This window comes from Tetrao urogallus, assembly GCF_951394365.1.
Source record: "Tetrao urogallus genome assembly, chromosome: 8".
NCBI lineage: Eukaryota > Metazoa > Chordata > Aves > Galliformes > Phasianidae > Tetrao > Tetrao urogallus.
Window position 1 is genome coordinate 16,015,829 of NC_136821.1, and position 16,315 is coordinate 16,032,143.

The following is a 16,315-nucleotide window of genomic DNA, read 5'->3' on the forward strand; positions in this document are numbered from 1 at the left end:
ACTTGCATGACCTTAGTTTGTGCATAAGGACAACGCAATCAAACTGCCAGTGACTAAGTGTTCTCACCTGTGAAGAGCTAATTATAAGTACACCACCAGTATACTCTAAGCTAACAGAAAACATTGCTTTAACACCCTTCAGTCAAAAATTCAAAGTTCTTGAACTTGCTTTAATTACAGTTTTATTCAAATATTAAAACCAGCCTGATTTGGGAAGTCAGAACTTCAAATTTGCAAAACAGGACCTCTCCCTCTCTGTATTTACTTTATCCTTATTTTATTACCTAGGTGCTCTAGTCATCCATTAATTTAAGCCATGTGTAAGAAGACATGCATTCACACTGCTCTTTTACAATAGACAAAGTAACACAAGCCAGGATGGGTGATATTTTGTAATTCACGCAGCAGAGGTGATTTTTCAATTTTGTTTTTTAATTTCTTTTACTATAAAACTGAATGACAACTCTAAATTGCTGCCTCTTCTCTTGCAAAAGGATTCAGTCTACGAAAGAAGACAACCCATCTGATTTTCAGTAATATGCAGCATAGCATTACGTGTAGAGAAGCAGTGAGGTAACTTAGAGTAGAACTATTCAGTCTCATGTACCGAATTCTTTGACTAGGCGTTGCATTAGAATGCACACATGCACCTGAGAAGCTAACAAGACTCTTTCTCTTGCAATTCCCAACTTCTTCACTTCTTCAACTTGAAGTCACTTCAGAAATCTGCTTTTTTTTTTTTTTTTAAAGATAACTGGCAAAAAGCAGCCCCATCTACCAAAATGAAGCAGCAAAATCTAGCAAAATGAAGAATTAGTAGATATTGATGCAAGCTTTTGCTCAGGTAATAAGAAACTCAGATACCTGGACTTCAGATACCCAGACTATGAAAAACTGTTTTCTATTTTGTGATATTCTTAATTACAGAAAAGAACTGTAAAATATTTTAATGTAAATTATACCATGTGAACAGTACAATGACGCAAATTTTGCCTCTTTAATCGACTTAAACACTAGAACTTTCTATGCACGTAAACCATTGCTATGTTTAGAAAAAGAAATCAACAACTCTATCTTCTTGCTATGGGCAACTATTTTACAAACATAAGGCCACCAAAGGTCTGCTCTACAAAATACTTTGTTTCCTTAGAGTTTACAGTGCTGAACTGCGCAGCTCCTGCCTGCACAGCTGTTAATCATAAAAACATAATGAGGGGGATTAACCTGCAGCTGTGCCCTACCAGCTAGGAGCAATGTGGTGCTGGATGAGGATTTAATGCTGTTTTAGATTAACAATTCAGAGCTGCAATATCAACCTGGAAGGTACAAACTGATCAGAGTCCAAAAACGCATTCCAAATCTTTTCCTACTTTTCTGACCTCTGTAACACAGTGTGTATAATCTCACTCAACAAACATTAATAAACTAGAAGTTGTGCAGACAAAGCAAATTAGAATACAATTTTATTTCTTCAATACACCCTAGAAGTACCGCAATTGGCTTTTTATTGCCGTTTTGCAGATTTTCGGGAAAAAAAGTGCTGAATTTGATGACACGACTAGTAGTTCCTAAATTTGCATAGAAATTAAGTGACTTTTTAATTTCTTCCCTCACAGCCCCCATTCTCCCAGATGAAGCAGCTCCTTGACGAAACACTTTCCAGTTTCAGAGGACTCGTGAGCACCGGCTCTAAAGTACGCTCAAGCACAAACTTTCAACAAAACTTTCCCCCCACAAAGAGTTGGGCTTCACGGCTGCAGACCCCTCAACACCGACCAAGCCCCGGTGACTGCAGCGGTGCTACCCCCACGTTCCCGGCCCCGCCGGGGACTTACCGCCAGTGAGCAGAGCCAGCGGAACGGCGATCACCGTGATGACAACGGCGACCCCCACGAGTCCCAGCAACCACTTCAGCAGGGTCTGTAAAGAGAAGTCCCGTCAGGACCGCCGCCCATCACCCGATCTGGGCAGCCCAGACCCTTGCCTCTCCCTCACCCACCTTCATGCTGCAGCAGCTCGCAGAACGCGGCGTGCGGCTGCGAGCGGGGCGGGGCGGCTGCTCTGAGCGCTGGAAGGGCTCGCCAACGGCCCGTTTCGAGGCGCTGCCGCCAGCGGGCACGCGGCTGGGGCGGCGCGGGGCGCTTTGCAGCGTGGCCCGGGGACGGTTACCGCCTGCAGCAAGCGAGCATCGGCAGAACTCCGCTCGACAGTTGTGCAAGATCTCGTTGCTCCAGCCGGCGCTGCAGCTTCCCGTGCTTTTCTCTTTTCTTTTCTTTTTCTTTTCTTTTCTTTTCTTTTCTTTTCTTTTTTTTTTTTTCTTTTCTTTTTTTTTTTTTTTTTTTTTTTTTTTTTTTTTCCCCACTTCCCCCCACCCCCCGTCCTTCAGTTTAAACGCTTGGAGCGTGGGGACAAAGATGTACATTAGAGAAGAAGGACACTTGACACATAAAGTATTTTTGAAGGAAATCAGATAACGCCCACACAGTGTTCCCTCAAGTAAAATGCCTGAAACGCTAATAGCAAAGCTCCTAATGGTTTAATAAGGGCAATATTTCGAGTTTCTGCTCTTTAAACTACTTTCTTTGACAATCAAGTCCTAGAAATACTGACAAAATTGCAGCAAAGAAGGGTTTATATTGAATTCTTTGGTACCACTGCTGGCATGAAAGGCAGTGCAAGGCTGCAAAATAAAAGCTGAAATCAAGAACAGAAAACAGAAGTATGTGATAGGATGAAAGTTTGAAGTTTAGCTCTGAAGAAAACCCTGGTTTATTACATCAGACAATTCTGCATAGGTTGCTCCGAAAGTAATGCCTTCCATTTAATTCCATGAAAACCACAACATATATATAAAGCATAATAATACTATCTGATAGGGCAAATTCTCAGCTACAAAATGCTATTTTCTCAATACAACCACAACCATGAATTATACATTTTTACCAGCAATGAACTGTACTGTACTGTGTACTGTACTGTACCTGTGTACTGTAATTATAAATATCTTCACTAGCAGACGTGCCCCACTGTCATTGCTGTTTCCACTGCTGAAATGCACTACCCATCACCTCACTGTGCTCAAAGCCTCTGTTTGGTGTGCACAAACATTCAGTAAGCACCAATGAATATCACTGATGGGCATTTTTTCCACATGGAGAAATAAAATTCCACACCTTTGCTTCATATGCTCTTCCATGTCAGACGCCATTTTGTCAGACTGCCCCTCTGCAGGCATCTGTCACATGGCAACAACATGTAATGGAATATTACTGGGAAGGTTCAGTCTCTACTGCCAAACTGCCAACATCCACCTCTGTTGTTTTGGTACAACATAATAATAAAATAGAAGGCATTACTTTTGGAACAGGCTTCATATTTCTAAGAGTAATTTTGAGTCTGTATTGGAGTAGTACAACACACTGCAGGAAAGTACCGGAAATGCCTGGAGATAATAAAAGCATAAAGCATTTGTTCATTCAAAAAAAGAGCATCACCAAATAGAAAGATGTGGGATTTTAGAAAATATTTTAAAAGGAGAATTTTAGCACACATCCTCCCCCCCAAGTCCTTATTAAGTAGTGAGGTTTGTGGTTTTGTTTCAGTTCATCTTAGCTTTTTCCCCTTCTATTTGCATAGCACTAGCACTTACCAGAGAAGGATGCAAGTATTTTACTGCTTTGAAAGTGTAACAGAAAAGTATGTGATCCACTGAAATAAGAAGAAGAGACATGAGACCGAAGAAGACAACATTCTTAGTCTTGCCTGCAAAATACTTGTCAGAATAAAGCTGTACACTGAGCACAGCATTTAATATTTTGCTCTGTTTCATAATCTGTATCTGGAACCGAGCTAACAACTTGTTATGTTAGACACAGACATTAATGGCTGGCAGGCATGGAAAGTAATAGACATTAGCTGGATGTAAGTTTGCACTATGCTCGTTTTTATATACTGCTCTCCTTGAAGGTAGTAGTTACAACTAACTATGAAATAAACTGGTGCTAGCTATATCAGTTTGCCTTAGGAATACTATTAGTGTGATATGTCAATAGTTCCATGCTGCTCAGCTTAAGTTTACAAGTTGTATCTTACATGCTGCAAATTCACAGTTTGCTTAACACTATTTTCTGTGTATAAATGAATCCACAGTGGACTGTTACAAAGTACAGTTACAGTTTTTTACTTTAAATTTCAAACTAGTACCACATGTATGTTGTGAGATGTATGATCAGAGTTTCAGAAGTCTTACAAGCCCATCTGAATATTCAGTAACTGCCTGGTGTACTGTGTTATTAAGTGCCTGACTCATCTTGTTCACAATAAAGAAAAAAAACCCACAAAAATAAGCCAAAACCCTGAAGTGAATTTTCATTTTCACAGTGAACATGAGTCAAAACACATATAATTTAGCCAAAGTGTTCTTTGTTTTCTATATTCAAAACATATAAATACTGTAGTGTAGTGCAGTCAAAGTAAAATCTCAGTCTTGTGATAGAATGCATCTGAATTGTACCGAGCTTTCTGTTGGCAAGTTGCAGTTTAACAATGTACTGAGAGGTTATCTGCAAGCTTTTAGTGTTTCTCAGTGGTTATTTTAAGAAAGACCTACACTGACATATGCCTTCTGATATTTTCAGTGGGCACACAAGTTTAAAGAACTGGAAATCAGGCTATATGTATCTAGACCAAGATGTCTAATAATTTACAGCATTTCTGGCTCTGTTGTGCCAGGGAAGTTTGTGAGATCAGATTCTATACTAAGAACCACATGAATTATCCATTAAGATTAAAGATAGAAAGATATGCTTTCCATTTAGTTGTAATAATAGTAAGTACTGATTCTTGACAACTTTTAAGAATCTCAAATTCCTCTACTATGATCAAAGTACCAGAGGTCACTGGGATGTAATGTTTGTAATGGTGCTTCTGGATACCCTGTCGGATGGTCTTTTGTGGAAGCCTGAGACTCAAAAAATGGCTCCAGCCAAGTGATTAAAATTCCTTTATATCATGGGGTTCTTCTGAAATCAGAGATGTGTGAATATGATGCCAAGAGATTATGGAAATGAATATCCAGGAGTGGCTGCTACACAATAAAACCTGACAAATCATAGCTGTTCAGCATGCTGCATTCATAAAGAATGCAGTTAAGCAAGTTGGATAATGAAGAAGAGCTACTTACTAGAAGGAAGCAAAATACAGCTTTTATCCTGAAGGATAGTTTTCCTAAACGCTTGGTTGGTACACCAGATGGAATGTCTCCTTCAGATTTCCAGCCTTCGTAAACCTCAAGGATTTATTCTAACTCTGTTTATTTATCCCAATCTTCCCTCTAAAAATCTGAAGAGCTCCAATGGGAAAATTGGGAATAAAAACATTCTGTTCTGCAGAACAAAACAAATATTTTTTGGGACTAAAATGCATAAAGACTTTTACAAACACAACAATGATGTATTCCAGTGTCTCAATCTGCAGCTACAGGCCACAAATGAAGTGCTGGAAAAAGTTTTACACTAACTTCAGGGCTCCCTTCAAATGTGCTGTGATGAAGGGAAGGTATGAGTGCTGCTTACACTATAGTGTTCAAGCTCTACTTTTGAGTAAAGTGCCTTTTGATAGCAAATGTATGATTTGTTTCCCAGGAATTTATTTTTGTTTCTTTACATTTTGAATCTGAAATGGCATAAAGACAGTTTGGTAATTCGTTGTTACAATGGTTCTGTTTGAGAGGATTTTGAAGAGAGAGTAACTATGAATCAGAAAAGGAAATAAGAAAAAATCCAAAAAACTTCTTTTCTGTGGTTATATTAGTAGGACAAGCATTTCAGTGTGTCTAGTAGCACCTGTCATTCAGTTCTTTCAAATTTATAATGAGTATATAAATAATTTAAAAAGAATTTCCTAGCTACTGAAGATTCTTGCCACATGTTTGCAGTGCACAGCTAAGTGGCTATTGTATCTCAATTATATTTTTATTTTATTTAGAGGAAAAAAGATTTAAAAAATCAAATTGAAATTAGATATTTAATTCCAATTAATTCTCTTGTTGCTCTTGAATGTGCTTATATTTTGAGATACTTAGAAAATGGAATGGAATAGGAAGGATGCTGCATATTTCAGTATCTAAAATGCAGTTAATGAAGAAGGTAAAACTGGGAAAACTTTTTAATATAAGGACACTTGGAAGTTCTGGGTAGCACATGTGCAGAGACACAGAGGACTCCAAATACAAATGATTAAAATACACAACTTCTGAATCCACACTTACACAATAGAGTAAAAACGATAGAGTACCAAAACATCATTGGTACTATTTTCATACAACTTAAAGAAGGTGGAAGGTTCGGTTTTCTAATAGAGTGAAGAAGTCAGTATGAAGTGTATAAGTGAATAAAAACAAAAGAAGTTTTTTTTTTTTGTTTGTTTGTTTGTTTTTGCACTGTAATCTACATTTATGATGCATTTACAATGTATTTCACATAAAATGGAACCCATATCCTAACTCTTTTAGTATACTTAAAGCTCATATAAAACTTTAAGTATAAAGTAGGGATGCATTACAATGGCATCATCTTTTATAGCTTACCAATGAAGACCCCTTGTACACACCAGAACATTTGATTTTAGAAAGATGTATGCAGTTTGGTCCTCGAATAAAGAGGATGAAAAGGAAGATCAATGTTTCTAAGAGTAGATGAGGGTGTAGCCCTGTAGGTAATTCTGAAACATCCTGTTGAACAAGATCCACTTTGGCAGCCATACTTGCCTTCCTTTATTTGCTGACAGCAAATTGAGGCCTCCTCACACAAGCAGTAGCACCACAGGGAACACAACCAAAATTATAACAGACAGCTGTTACTTCATTGTCTGAAGACTTCAAAGAACATCTATTATTTGCAAGGAATTTCAGGGCCACTCTAAAATTGCTGTTTTTCTCTACAAATGCACCATTCATAGCATGTAATACCTAGATCCTCTCTCCCATACTATAGAGCACAAAATCAAGACAAGAATATAAATAACAATTCTCTGTAGGCTTGACTACTTGTAGGCTTGACTGCTGCAACTATTCTGCTCCCTCTGAGCCTGAAGACATGGATAAGTGGTGTTTACTACAGAATCTTTGAGGAAGTGGCTGCTACATGTTTAGGTTTATACCTTTCACTTGATTATGTCTAGCATGTACAAGAGATATTCAGCACATACCTCATTCGTTCCCCCAACTGAATTTGTTCTGTGATTTCAGGATAAGCGTAAGTCCTAGTCCTGTTGCTAAGCTTGTATTTGGAACTGCTGGAACGTGCTCAACTTCATCTGACTTCTGATTCATGCTCTAGATTGGGACTCAGAAAATTAGAATGTAAATATTTTTGCTGTGTTCCGAACAAACTGCATAACTTTGAGAAAATTATTTATACCCTTCTGTCCTTAAAAACATCTAAAAATTTTATAAACATATGGAAAAGCAGTATTTACATAGCTGACAAAGCGATCATCAGGAGGTGCTCAAATACACTGGTGACAGACAGCACAAGTAAGTGGGCTTGTAACTCTGGAACCTTGTCCTTCAGAGCAATAAATGTCTTCTGCAGAACAGAATAAAACACATTAAAGACATTTGCTCAGTTTATAGAAATAGAAGATTTAAATTTTTGTACCATTTCAGCCTAGACTATATGGATCCAACTATATATAAGTCTGAGTCTTTAATACGGCACAGTTCTACTGAGCTCTAACTGCTTTAGGTTGGATAAATGTTGCTGTCAAAAATCTGCAAGAACTAATTTGGGTGTGATCAGTTCTGCTCTGATACATTTTAGTATGTATACCTGGCATACTGCTACTATGACAAGGGAAGAAAAAGGGGTTGAGGACTAATAAGAAGAGATGCATAGAAGCACCTGCAGTTATTTGACTTATTTGCGGTTACAGCCATACACACAAAAACACATCTTGGCCAATTGAAAGTAAATGCTAGAAACACCGAGATCTGCAGGCAAAGTGTTCTGTGAACATAATGGAGAAGGCATAAGTTACTAAAACCATAGTTGTTCTTACAAGTTTCAGTGTAATGTTGTTAACTGCAAGAGGTGATGGATACAGTACTTTTTGTAGGAGGAAGGAAGAAAAGACTATAACACAGATTATTAGAATGATCTCAGGGCCATTTGAGTTGGCTTTACTCAGCAGTTTTGTAAGCCTTGACAGTATTAGATGGTAGAGTTTCCACTATTAATGATGTAAATTTTAGTTAATATTTTTCAAATCTGTCCTCCTAATTTTCTGAGAAACAGCCATTTATGCTAATGAATACTGTTCAGTCTTGCTTCCATCTCTACCTTCATCATACATTATTCTTTCTTAACTAAGTACAATCAAGCTTTATACAGTTTTTCTCATAAAATCATAATAGAGAAAAATTGACAAAATGCTCATTTTGTTTTATCATTCTGAACAAGCCAGTTCCAAAGATCTCAGTGACAATAACATTAGAATAAAATAAAATTGAGTGGAAACAGACAAAAGGGATGTACAGACAAAAAGTCAACAGAAAAGAAGCTTGAAAAAATTTATTTAAGGCTATTATTTAATATCCTTAAAGCTTAGCCTTTTTATAACAAAGGTTTCAACAGGGATACTCACTTTTCAGACACTTACAGCTGCCAGCCCTAGATAATAACTGGTGATTGAATCATTTGCGTGCATAAATCAATTTTTAGAAAAATAATTTCATAAGTAAATATAAATGGAGTTATTTCAGTCCAAATAAGTGGAAAATATAAAGAAGTGGAACTTTCATAATCTTAAAGCTATTTTGATAACCATCCCTTAGATGATAGGTATTCCATATATAATCCTTTGGCAACATTAAATGAAACTACAATTATTTCCTGGCATGCAAGGTGACATAGCTTTGTTACACCCAATGTAAATGACAATATAGATTTCAGAATCTCTTTGTAGCTGGCAATTCAGGCAGTGAAGATCTTCATTTATCCCATTTTTATCCTGCATTCTTATTGATATTCTCCCAAAAGGTCTCTGGAGAAAAAAAAAAAAAAGAAAAAAGAAAAAAAAAGTGATTAGACATAATATAAATCTCACAAGATTTGTCACTTATGCATCATATGCATGAAATATATTTTTTCTTGTTAAGAATTAGCAGATATTATTTCCACAAATTCCTTAATGCTTTTCTCTAATAAAAGACTGAAAACTATTCCTAAAGGAAAAGATTTTAAATGGTTTCAAATAGATGACTTTCTTAAATTAATTATTTCAGTGCTTAACCATAAACAAACACAAAAATATGAAATTGTTATTCAAATCCATGTTTTAACTATACATTTTTTTTTTTCTGTTTCATATTTCTGAGTTTAATTAGAGATTTGAGGTCCTTTAGGAGTCAAAAGGCAAAGTTAATAAATTTTTGCAATGGACACACAATATTTTAGAAAATCTGGCCTACACATGTGCCTTAAGTGGACATTGCGTTAGTTTTGAAATGCTTTGTTAGTGTCAACAAATAACCCTCAAATATTAACCTGTTTATAGAGCTCAGATAGAAAATGCACTTCTCCCAGCAGCGTTTGCCTATATACAAAGAAATTAAAGAGTGGTTCTTAAGTTGCTTTTTGGAATGGCTACACTTTAGAGCAACATACCCTTGTTCAGCGCTGTCTATAATGTAGAGTTTGTAACACTGTTACATGTATTCTTACTTAAGAGAAAAGTGAGTTGTATTTTCACTGTGTGTGACAAATACATTTAAAAAACCCAATATATTAAGATAAATATGATCAAAATTCAGGCACCTTTGGGTAACTTTTGTGTTAATCAGCCATTTTAGGAACTCTTTGGCAGCCATATCATCCAGAATTTTGTTGATATCACTTGTGAAAGTGCCATCTGCGTGTCTTCGGCCCATTTCTTCAGCCATTAAATCTTTTTCTGGGAAACTTCAAAGGAAAGAAATTATGAAACAATTTGTAAGTCCAAAGCAAAAACTGATAAAAGGGCCTTACTACAGGTCCTTAATTACTGAAAATTTCCTTTTATTTTAAAAGGTTAAAGGTTGAACCAGATGTTATGGCTCTGCATAGCATGAAGCATATCAGAACATCTTACGAAGCATTATTTTAACAGAAGAAAGCATCAGATTCTCCCTTCACCAGAAAGGACTCTTCCTTTAGACTTCCTCTAGTCTAGATTCCTCTTCAGTGTTTTTCATGGATTTTCTTTGAAAGCTATAGATGCAAAAACGTAACTAAAGTCAACACCATCTATGCCAAGTAAATTAGGCGTCAATAAAACTCACAGCAGATTTACGAAGAATCATTTTTTAAAAGAAATATCACTACTAAAATATTACAGTAGAATTTTCATATGGATTTTTCCATTTGACTCTTGAAGTCCTAGTTTTATATTTACAGTTATATTGCATAGGTATTTAAACAGTAAAAGCAGCTGCTTTTGGGGGGGATGAAATAACTGAATTCAAATATCTGTATTAAATTTACGTGCTTTTTTTGTTGCACAATAGAATTTTTTATTTGGAATCCTATTGCAAATCTTGATGCATCCATTTCTGACCACTGGAAAGCCAGTTTACCAAGTAGTTTATTTAGAAAGCTTGTTTCAAACCATCAAATTAAGGAAAATTTTTCTAGGTTCCAATGAGGTTTGCTGATTGAGGCACACTGTGTTCTGGGATCAGTGACAGGCAAACTGTTTTTTTTAATGTACTAATTTTAGGAAAAGCTACATTCAAGTCTGACTGCAAATAGTACTAAATACTAGGAAGTAGGAGGCTGCTATGTATGTAATTGCTTGTCCAGGTTTTTAAACTCAGGTCATCAGAACTCAGTTGTAATCTCTATTTGTTATAAATACTAAAATAACCTATCTCTGCTCATGTAAATAAAATATAACAGAACAAACAGCTGCAGATCTGAACATCACCTGGAAGTGGCACCAGCCTTTCCTTTATCTGTATAGCTTGATCTCATTTACTTAGCACTGTTTTTTCATCATTATTTTCAAAATTTACTTTTACCTAGTTAGTCTTCCTTGACTACAACACACAATCTTGTCTTACAGATTATATTTTATTGTTGCTGTTATTTATTATTTTTAGATAATATGAGAGATTTACATAGTACTTTACAGCTAGCAAAACATAATAATGGGATGAACTGAAATCCCTGCCCCGAAGAGCTTACAGTCTAAAGGCACAAAAAAGTACAGAACAGTTAAAAGGTAGTGAGTGGCATGTGCATGATGTAGCCCCTAACCACACTGGCTTGGAATGGTGATAAGACAGAAAGTGCCTGAAATTAAGGCTGTTCCAAGAGTAAGTCTATTATGAAAAAGGTACAAAGTCATGAGTGAGCAAGTGAAGTGAATAGGTTTGAGAAATCTGCACTGAATATATGGAGAGCAAGATAATGAAAAAATCCGAGATGTACCTGAATCAAAACTATGGAGCTGAGTCTTGGAAACTGTGAAGTATAGCAAAAGAAATAAAGATGCTTTAAAAAGGAAAATAAGGGACAGCAGTAGGAAATTATGGTTATTTTTGATGCTATAATTTGTGGAGACTTTGCAGATAATAGGTAGAGCAAAAGAAGACATTAGTAACTGCTGGGAATGATCACCAGAGCATGGAAAATGGCTGTGGTGGCAGTGACATTGGTACAAATTTAATCTTGGAAATATTACAGAGAGAATGACTGACTACAAAGGCAGAGAAAAAGAGAAAGAAATTTAAGATGACACTAACATGACTCATTTCTGTGACAGTTAAGGAGACTGTAAGCAATGTTATATGATGAGGAAAAGGTGATAATTAGAGGAAACTCTGGTTTAGTTTTAGATATATTGACCTTAAATATAATTTGACCTTTCAGAGTGTAACAGTATATTGAACATGCTTATTTCAATCTATGCTTGAACTTAATAACTTAAGATGGTAGTCTAACAGCCACACAGTATCTTCTATTACAAAAGGAAAATGTGAAGTACAGTAGAAATGATCAAAAATACATCATGATTTCATAAGATTTGATTTCTAACCTTGAAAGCAAAGCAAAATTTAATAATAGGAATGGATGGATTCTTACTCTCTTCTTCCTCGTCCATTCACTAACCAAGCAATGAATTCTTTGGCAGCTTGACCTTCCAAATAAGAGGTGATATCACTGGTGTAGGTGCCTTCAGCATGTCTCTCAAATTCAGAATGACGCTTGGAAATTGCATTGCTGAAAGAGGAGCAATAGTCTAGGATCAGACATCATTATTTATCATTTATTATTTTTTTACCATTTAATAATTTAAATTTCCCACTAAACATTCTGTATCAGAGAGAGAGTTTTTCTTTGCTTCTCTTTTACTCTTGATATTTTCATTTTCCAGTTCTGAAAGCAACATATATGCTACACACAGTACAGTTTTGTGTTAACTGAACTAGCTGTAAAAAAATAAGATACTGAAAGCATGTATAACTGCATCGGAAAGATCTTCTGCTAGGTAAATTAGCTCAGCACAGCAGACCACCATATTCTACAGACATACTTTTTGTTACCTCTAACTGCAGTAACTAAAAATTCCATTAAGCTACTCCTTCTGTGCTCATCTTCATTATTTCTCAGCCAAACTCCTCAGACTTTTATTTTTGAGACGTTACTCTGCATCATTTTGAATTGTTTTGTGAATATCCATTGTTTTCAACAAAGTAATAATTTTGGAACAATTTCAAATTTCAAACTTGATAAACTCTAGCTTAATAGAAAAGAAATTTCTTCCCAATCCTACCCCTGCTTCTTTCTCTAATTTATAGCAAAATTATGTCACACTGACCCTTAGGAAGACAAGCTGCATTGAGAAATAGACGTGTTTTGGAATATTTTCCCATGAAAAGTTCCCTTGAATTTCTATTTCAGAGTTTGCTGATTTCTGCCAAATTTTCAGGGCCGTTAGCGTTTTGTATAATTTTTTTGTCTTCCTGAGATTTCACCATTCTTCCCAATTTCGTACCATCTGCACTTTCCATCAGCATTTAACTAGAGTTTGAAACATTTGTGATAAAACATTAATTTTGTAAAGATATGCTGTTTCTGAAGCTGAAAGATTTAGTATTATATTGACAGCATTTAGAGCAGAAGGGTTATTTTAATCCTCTGGATTTTCTGACAAAAGAAAAAATAAATCTAAGTATTTCTATCTATTTGGCAAACAGAGATTTGTTGTTGTGGTTGTTGCTATTTTCAAATTTCCAACCCCTCGACCTCTCTTCTAGAATCACAGGAAACAAAATTTAAGCCTTCAGCCCAAATTGTTTTGTTTTCTTTTTTTCCTTTCTTTCTTTTTTTTTTTTCCAGCCTCATTCTCTACTCTACTCTCCTCTATTATTTGGGATATGTTTTCCTGGTATGTCTTATTCTCATGCTATTGCAATTTTGAAGTCATTGCACATAGCAAAAGCACACATGTACAGACATGAAAAACAGATGTTTTCTCTTTCCTCATGAAAAGAACAGATGTAGCATAATTTCTTTTTATAAGTATTTCTCTGATTTTGTTAACATTTTAGAGAATATCAGTTTATTTTTTTTTAACAGAAAATTAACTCAACTTTTTTTGAATAATAATATTGTAGTAAATAGAATACCTTGAGAGATGGTCCGGGAATTTGTCATTCTCTTTGTCCTCCTGTCCTTGTTGGCTGTAGGGGAATTCCACAACCATTAGATCATTATTAGCAGTACATTGCAGAGCATGAATGAGCTGATAAAATTCTATTGGTCATTATCTATATATTATCATAAACAATAATGAATGATGGGTGAACATTATAAATATTTTTAGTCTTATGTACTTAAATTAATACTGTCTCTAGAAATGATTACTTTAAAGATTTCCACAGTGATTTAAAAGATTAATATAACAGATTTTTTTTATTCTGTGGGCAGATCTTCTCCAGAATGCAGAGCATAGAATTACTTGCTACTTCATTATTCATGTTAGCCTTTGTTTAAACAAACTGTACCTTCAGAAAACCATGCCAGCTCATGCCTCAAAAGAACACTTGCAAACCATTCATCGATTAAGCTTAATCTCAGCTCACTTTTCACAAATGAAACTTCAGGATTAAAGCAACCACAGGCAGAAAATTCTATTAAGGCTCATCGGCTATATTTTTACCCAATATTTGTGTACCTTGTACATATTGAAATTTGTTTCAGTGAATGAAGTATCTGTCCCAAAAAGGTAGAGATACAGTCTCATTTTAGATCACAAATTAGATAATATAATGACACTATGCCTAATTTATCCAATCAGTTTTTAATAATGTTGTACATATGTACATCTCTAATAACACATTAAAGTTCTATATAAATTTTCTCTAAGTACATTAGTAATTTGAGGATTACATGTGGTCTGTGACAGGAAGCTGAAATAAAGAAATTGAATTCATTCATATTTTTGGCTATTTTATCAGCATGGATAGAGCAATGTGTCCAAAAACTCTTACCCATTTCTTTTAGTGCTCATTAACCATTGCACAAAATCCTGAGCTCGTCTGCTGTCCAAGTATTTGCTGTAGTCACTGGTGAACGTGCCTTGTGAATGACGCTTTACTTCATTCAGCTGCCTGGATTCATCTAGTGGTTCAGATTGGGAAGCTTTGAATGATCTAAGAAAAGTTTAGAAGTTGTTATCTGGCAATAGCTGCAGTACATTCTACAGGTGTACTAACATTTCTTTTAGCAATATCATTTATGAAGTGAAAAAAAGTGGCATATTTTTGGTTGTTAGCAGGCTAGTAAAATGAAACAATATTGTAGCTTGGATACTGCACATTTTACAAGGTTTATTGGAAACAATAGCACTATTATTTAAAATAACAAAAACTACTGTGCCACACTTTGCAACATTAAAAGCTTTTACCAGTTCCAACGGTAGATTAAGTACTTTCTATAAATCATGATATGCTTTGCTTTGAGGAATAAGAAAGCAAAGTTCAGGCTAAGGGTTTCTAGGGGTTTGATCTAAAGAATTTACCTTGATTTCTCTTCCGTATCCTGAAGAGGATTTTGCCAGCTGCCTTGAACTATCATTAAAAGGAGTCCAGCAATAAAATAAATATTTTTCATTTTCATTGCCTGTCAAAATAGAAATAAGGCAATAAAGAAATATGTAATCTTATTTACTTATCACTGAATCAATTACATCAGAAAGAAATATCATCAGTTCTGATCTAAACTTGAAGAAATCGAGATCCTGTGTAATGAATGGAGTCTAATGTGCCTTGGGCAGACATTCAAAAAATGTTGTTTCTGCTCTAGTCTTTAAGCTTTATTCTGTATTCAGGATAGTAAGGTGAGCTGAGAGTAGATGTATCCTTTGTAAAAGGTCCTTATGTCCTTTGTTTAAAGTTCTGCTGATGGCAAGCATTGTATCTATTTCCACAACATTGTTTTACTGCAAAACTAGGGCAGTGATATGACTTCTCCTTTTTCCTTTAGTAGAGACAAAGTAAAGCAAATTTCTGTCAGGAAAGCTGTGGTATCAGCAGCTCCTTGTTCTTTCTGACCAGTAACACTCATTTAACTTTGTTACTTTTTGGAAATAACACATATTGCACCAGTAGACCTCTTGAGTAAATGGCATATTATTAGGTGACTACTTAGAAAAAAATTAAGCCTCACAATGGCTTAACAATTTATGGCAGGATATTCCAAACTCTGCTTCTTGCATCTTTACACAATATTCTGTTTTGCTTAACCACTTCTACTATGGGGTTTCATGGGATATACAAGATTTAGTCTATATACTTTGTCTTAATGTTAACAACTCGAAGAAGAAAATACTGTCTTCCAGGAATAAATCTTACTGTTTTAGGTCATTCTATTGACTTTAGTCACACAAAAGAAATGGGTACATTGTTATCACAAGCACTCTAATATTTTCAAGACTCAGTGACTTTATTGTAAGATTATACAATGTAATTTATTATATTTCTTTATTTACAAATGTACTGGTGATTTACAGCCAAGCTGTGTCTTATTTGAGTAAGTGACTGGTTTACTCATGTAAGTAGTTCAGTTGAAACTGTTATTGAATTGTCACCATTGCAAAAAAAGCATAATCAAATTTTCTAATTAGGTGCCATGATTTTCATTATTTAATATATTAATAGCTCAGTTGACACATAATCCTGTGTGGGGCAAAGTGTTTATAAAATGAATGCTTTTCATTTGGGTCTTACTAACTCTGGCAAAATGGACTACAATAGTTTAGTAGTCTGAAAAGC

General features: G+C 35.3%; 2 protein-coding genes across 2 annotated transcripts in view; both read right to left on the reverse strand.

The window, feature by feature from the left end:
• LOC306949370 (dipeptidyl peptidase 4-like) overlaps positions 1-2,005 on the reverse strand; it is a gene marked incomplete at both ends in the record, with an annotated part of 37,946 nt that extends 35,941 nt beyond the window's left edge. Inside the window, 2 exons of the mRNA XM_079539234.1 lie at positions 1,836-1,920; positions 2,000-2,005. Of these exons, the coding sequence (XP_079395360.1) occupies positions 1,836-1,920; positions 2,000-2,005 (91 nt within the window). The remainder of the gene's footprint in view (positions 1-1,835; positions 1,921-1,999) is intronic.
• A 7,012-nt stretch (positions 2,006-9,017) lies between these two features.
• GCG (glucagon) lies at positions 9,018-15,161 on the reverse strand (the record flags this gene model as incomplete). The annotated part of the gene is made up of 6 exons (XM_079538928.1): positions 9,018-9,042; positions 9,816-9,959; positions 12,123-12,260; positions 13,670-13,723; positions 14,534-14,695; positions 15,064-15,161. 6 exons carry the CDS (start codon positions 15,159-15,161, stop codon positions 9,018-9,020), a joined length of 621 nt encoding a protein of 206 aa, XP_079395054.1.
• Between the last annotated feature and the right edge of the window lie 1,154 nt (positions 15,162-16,315).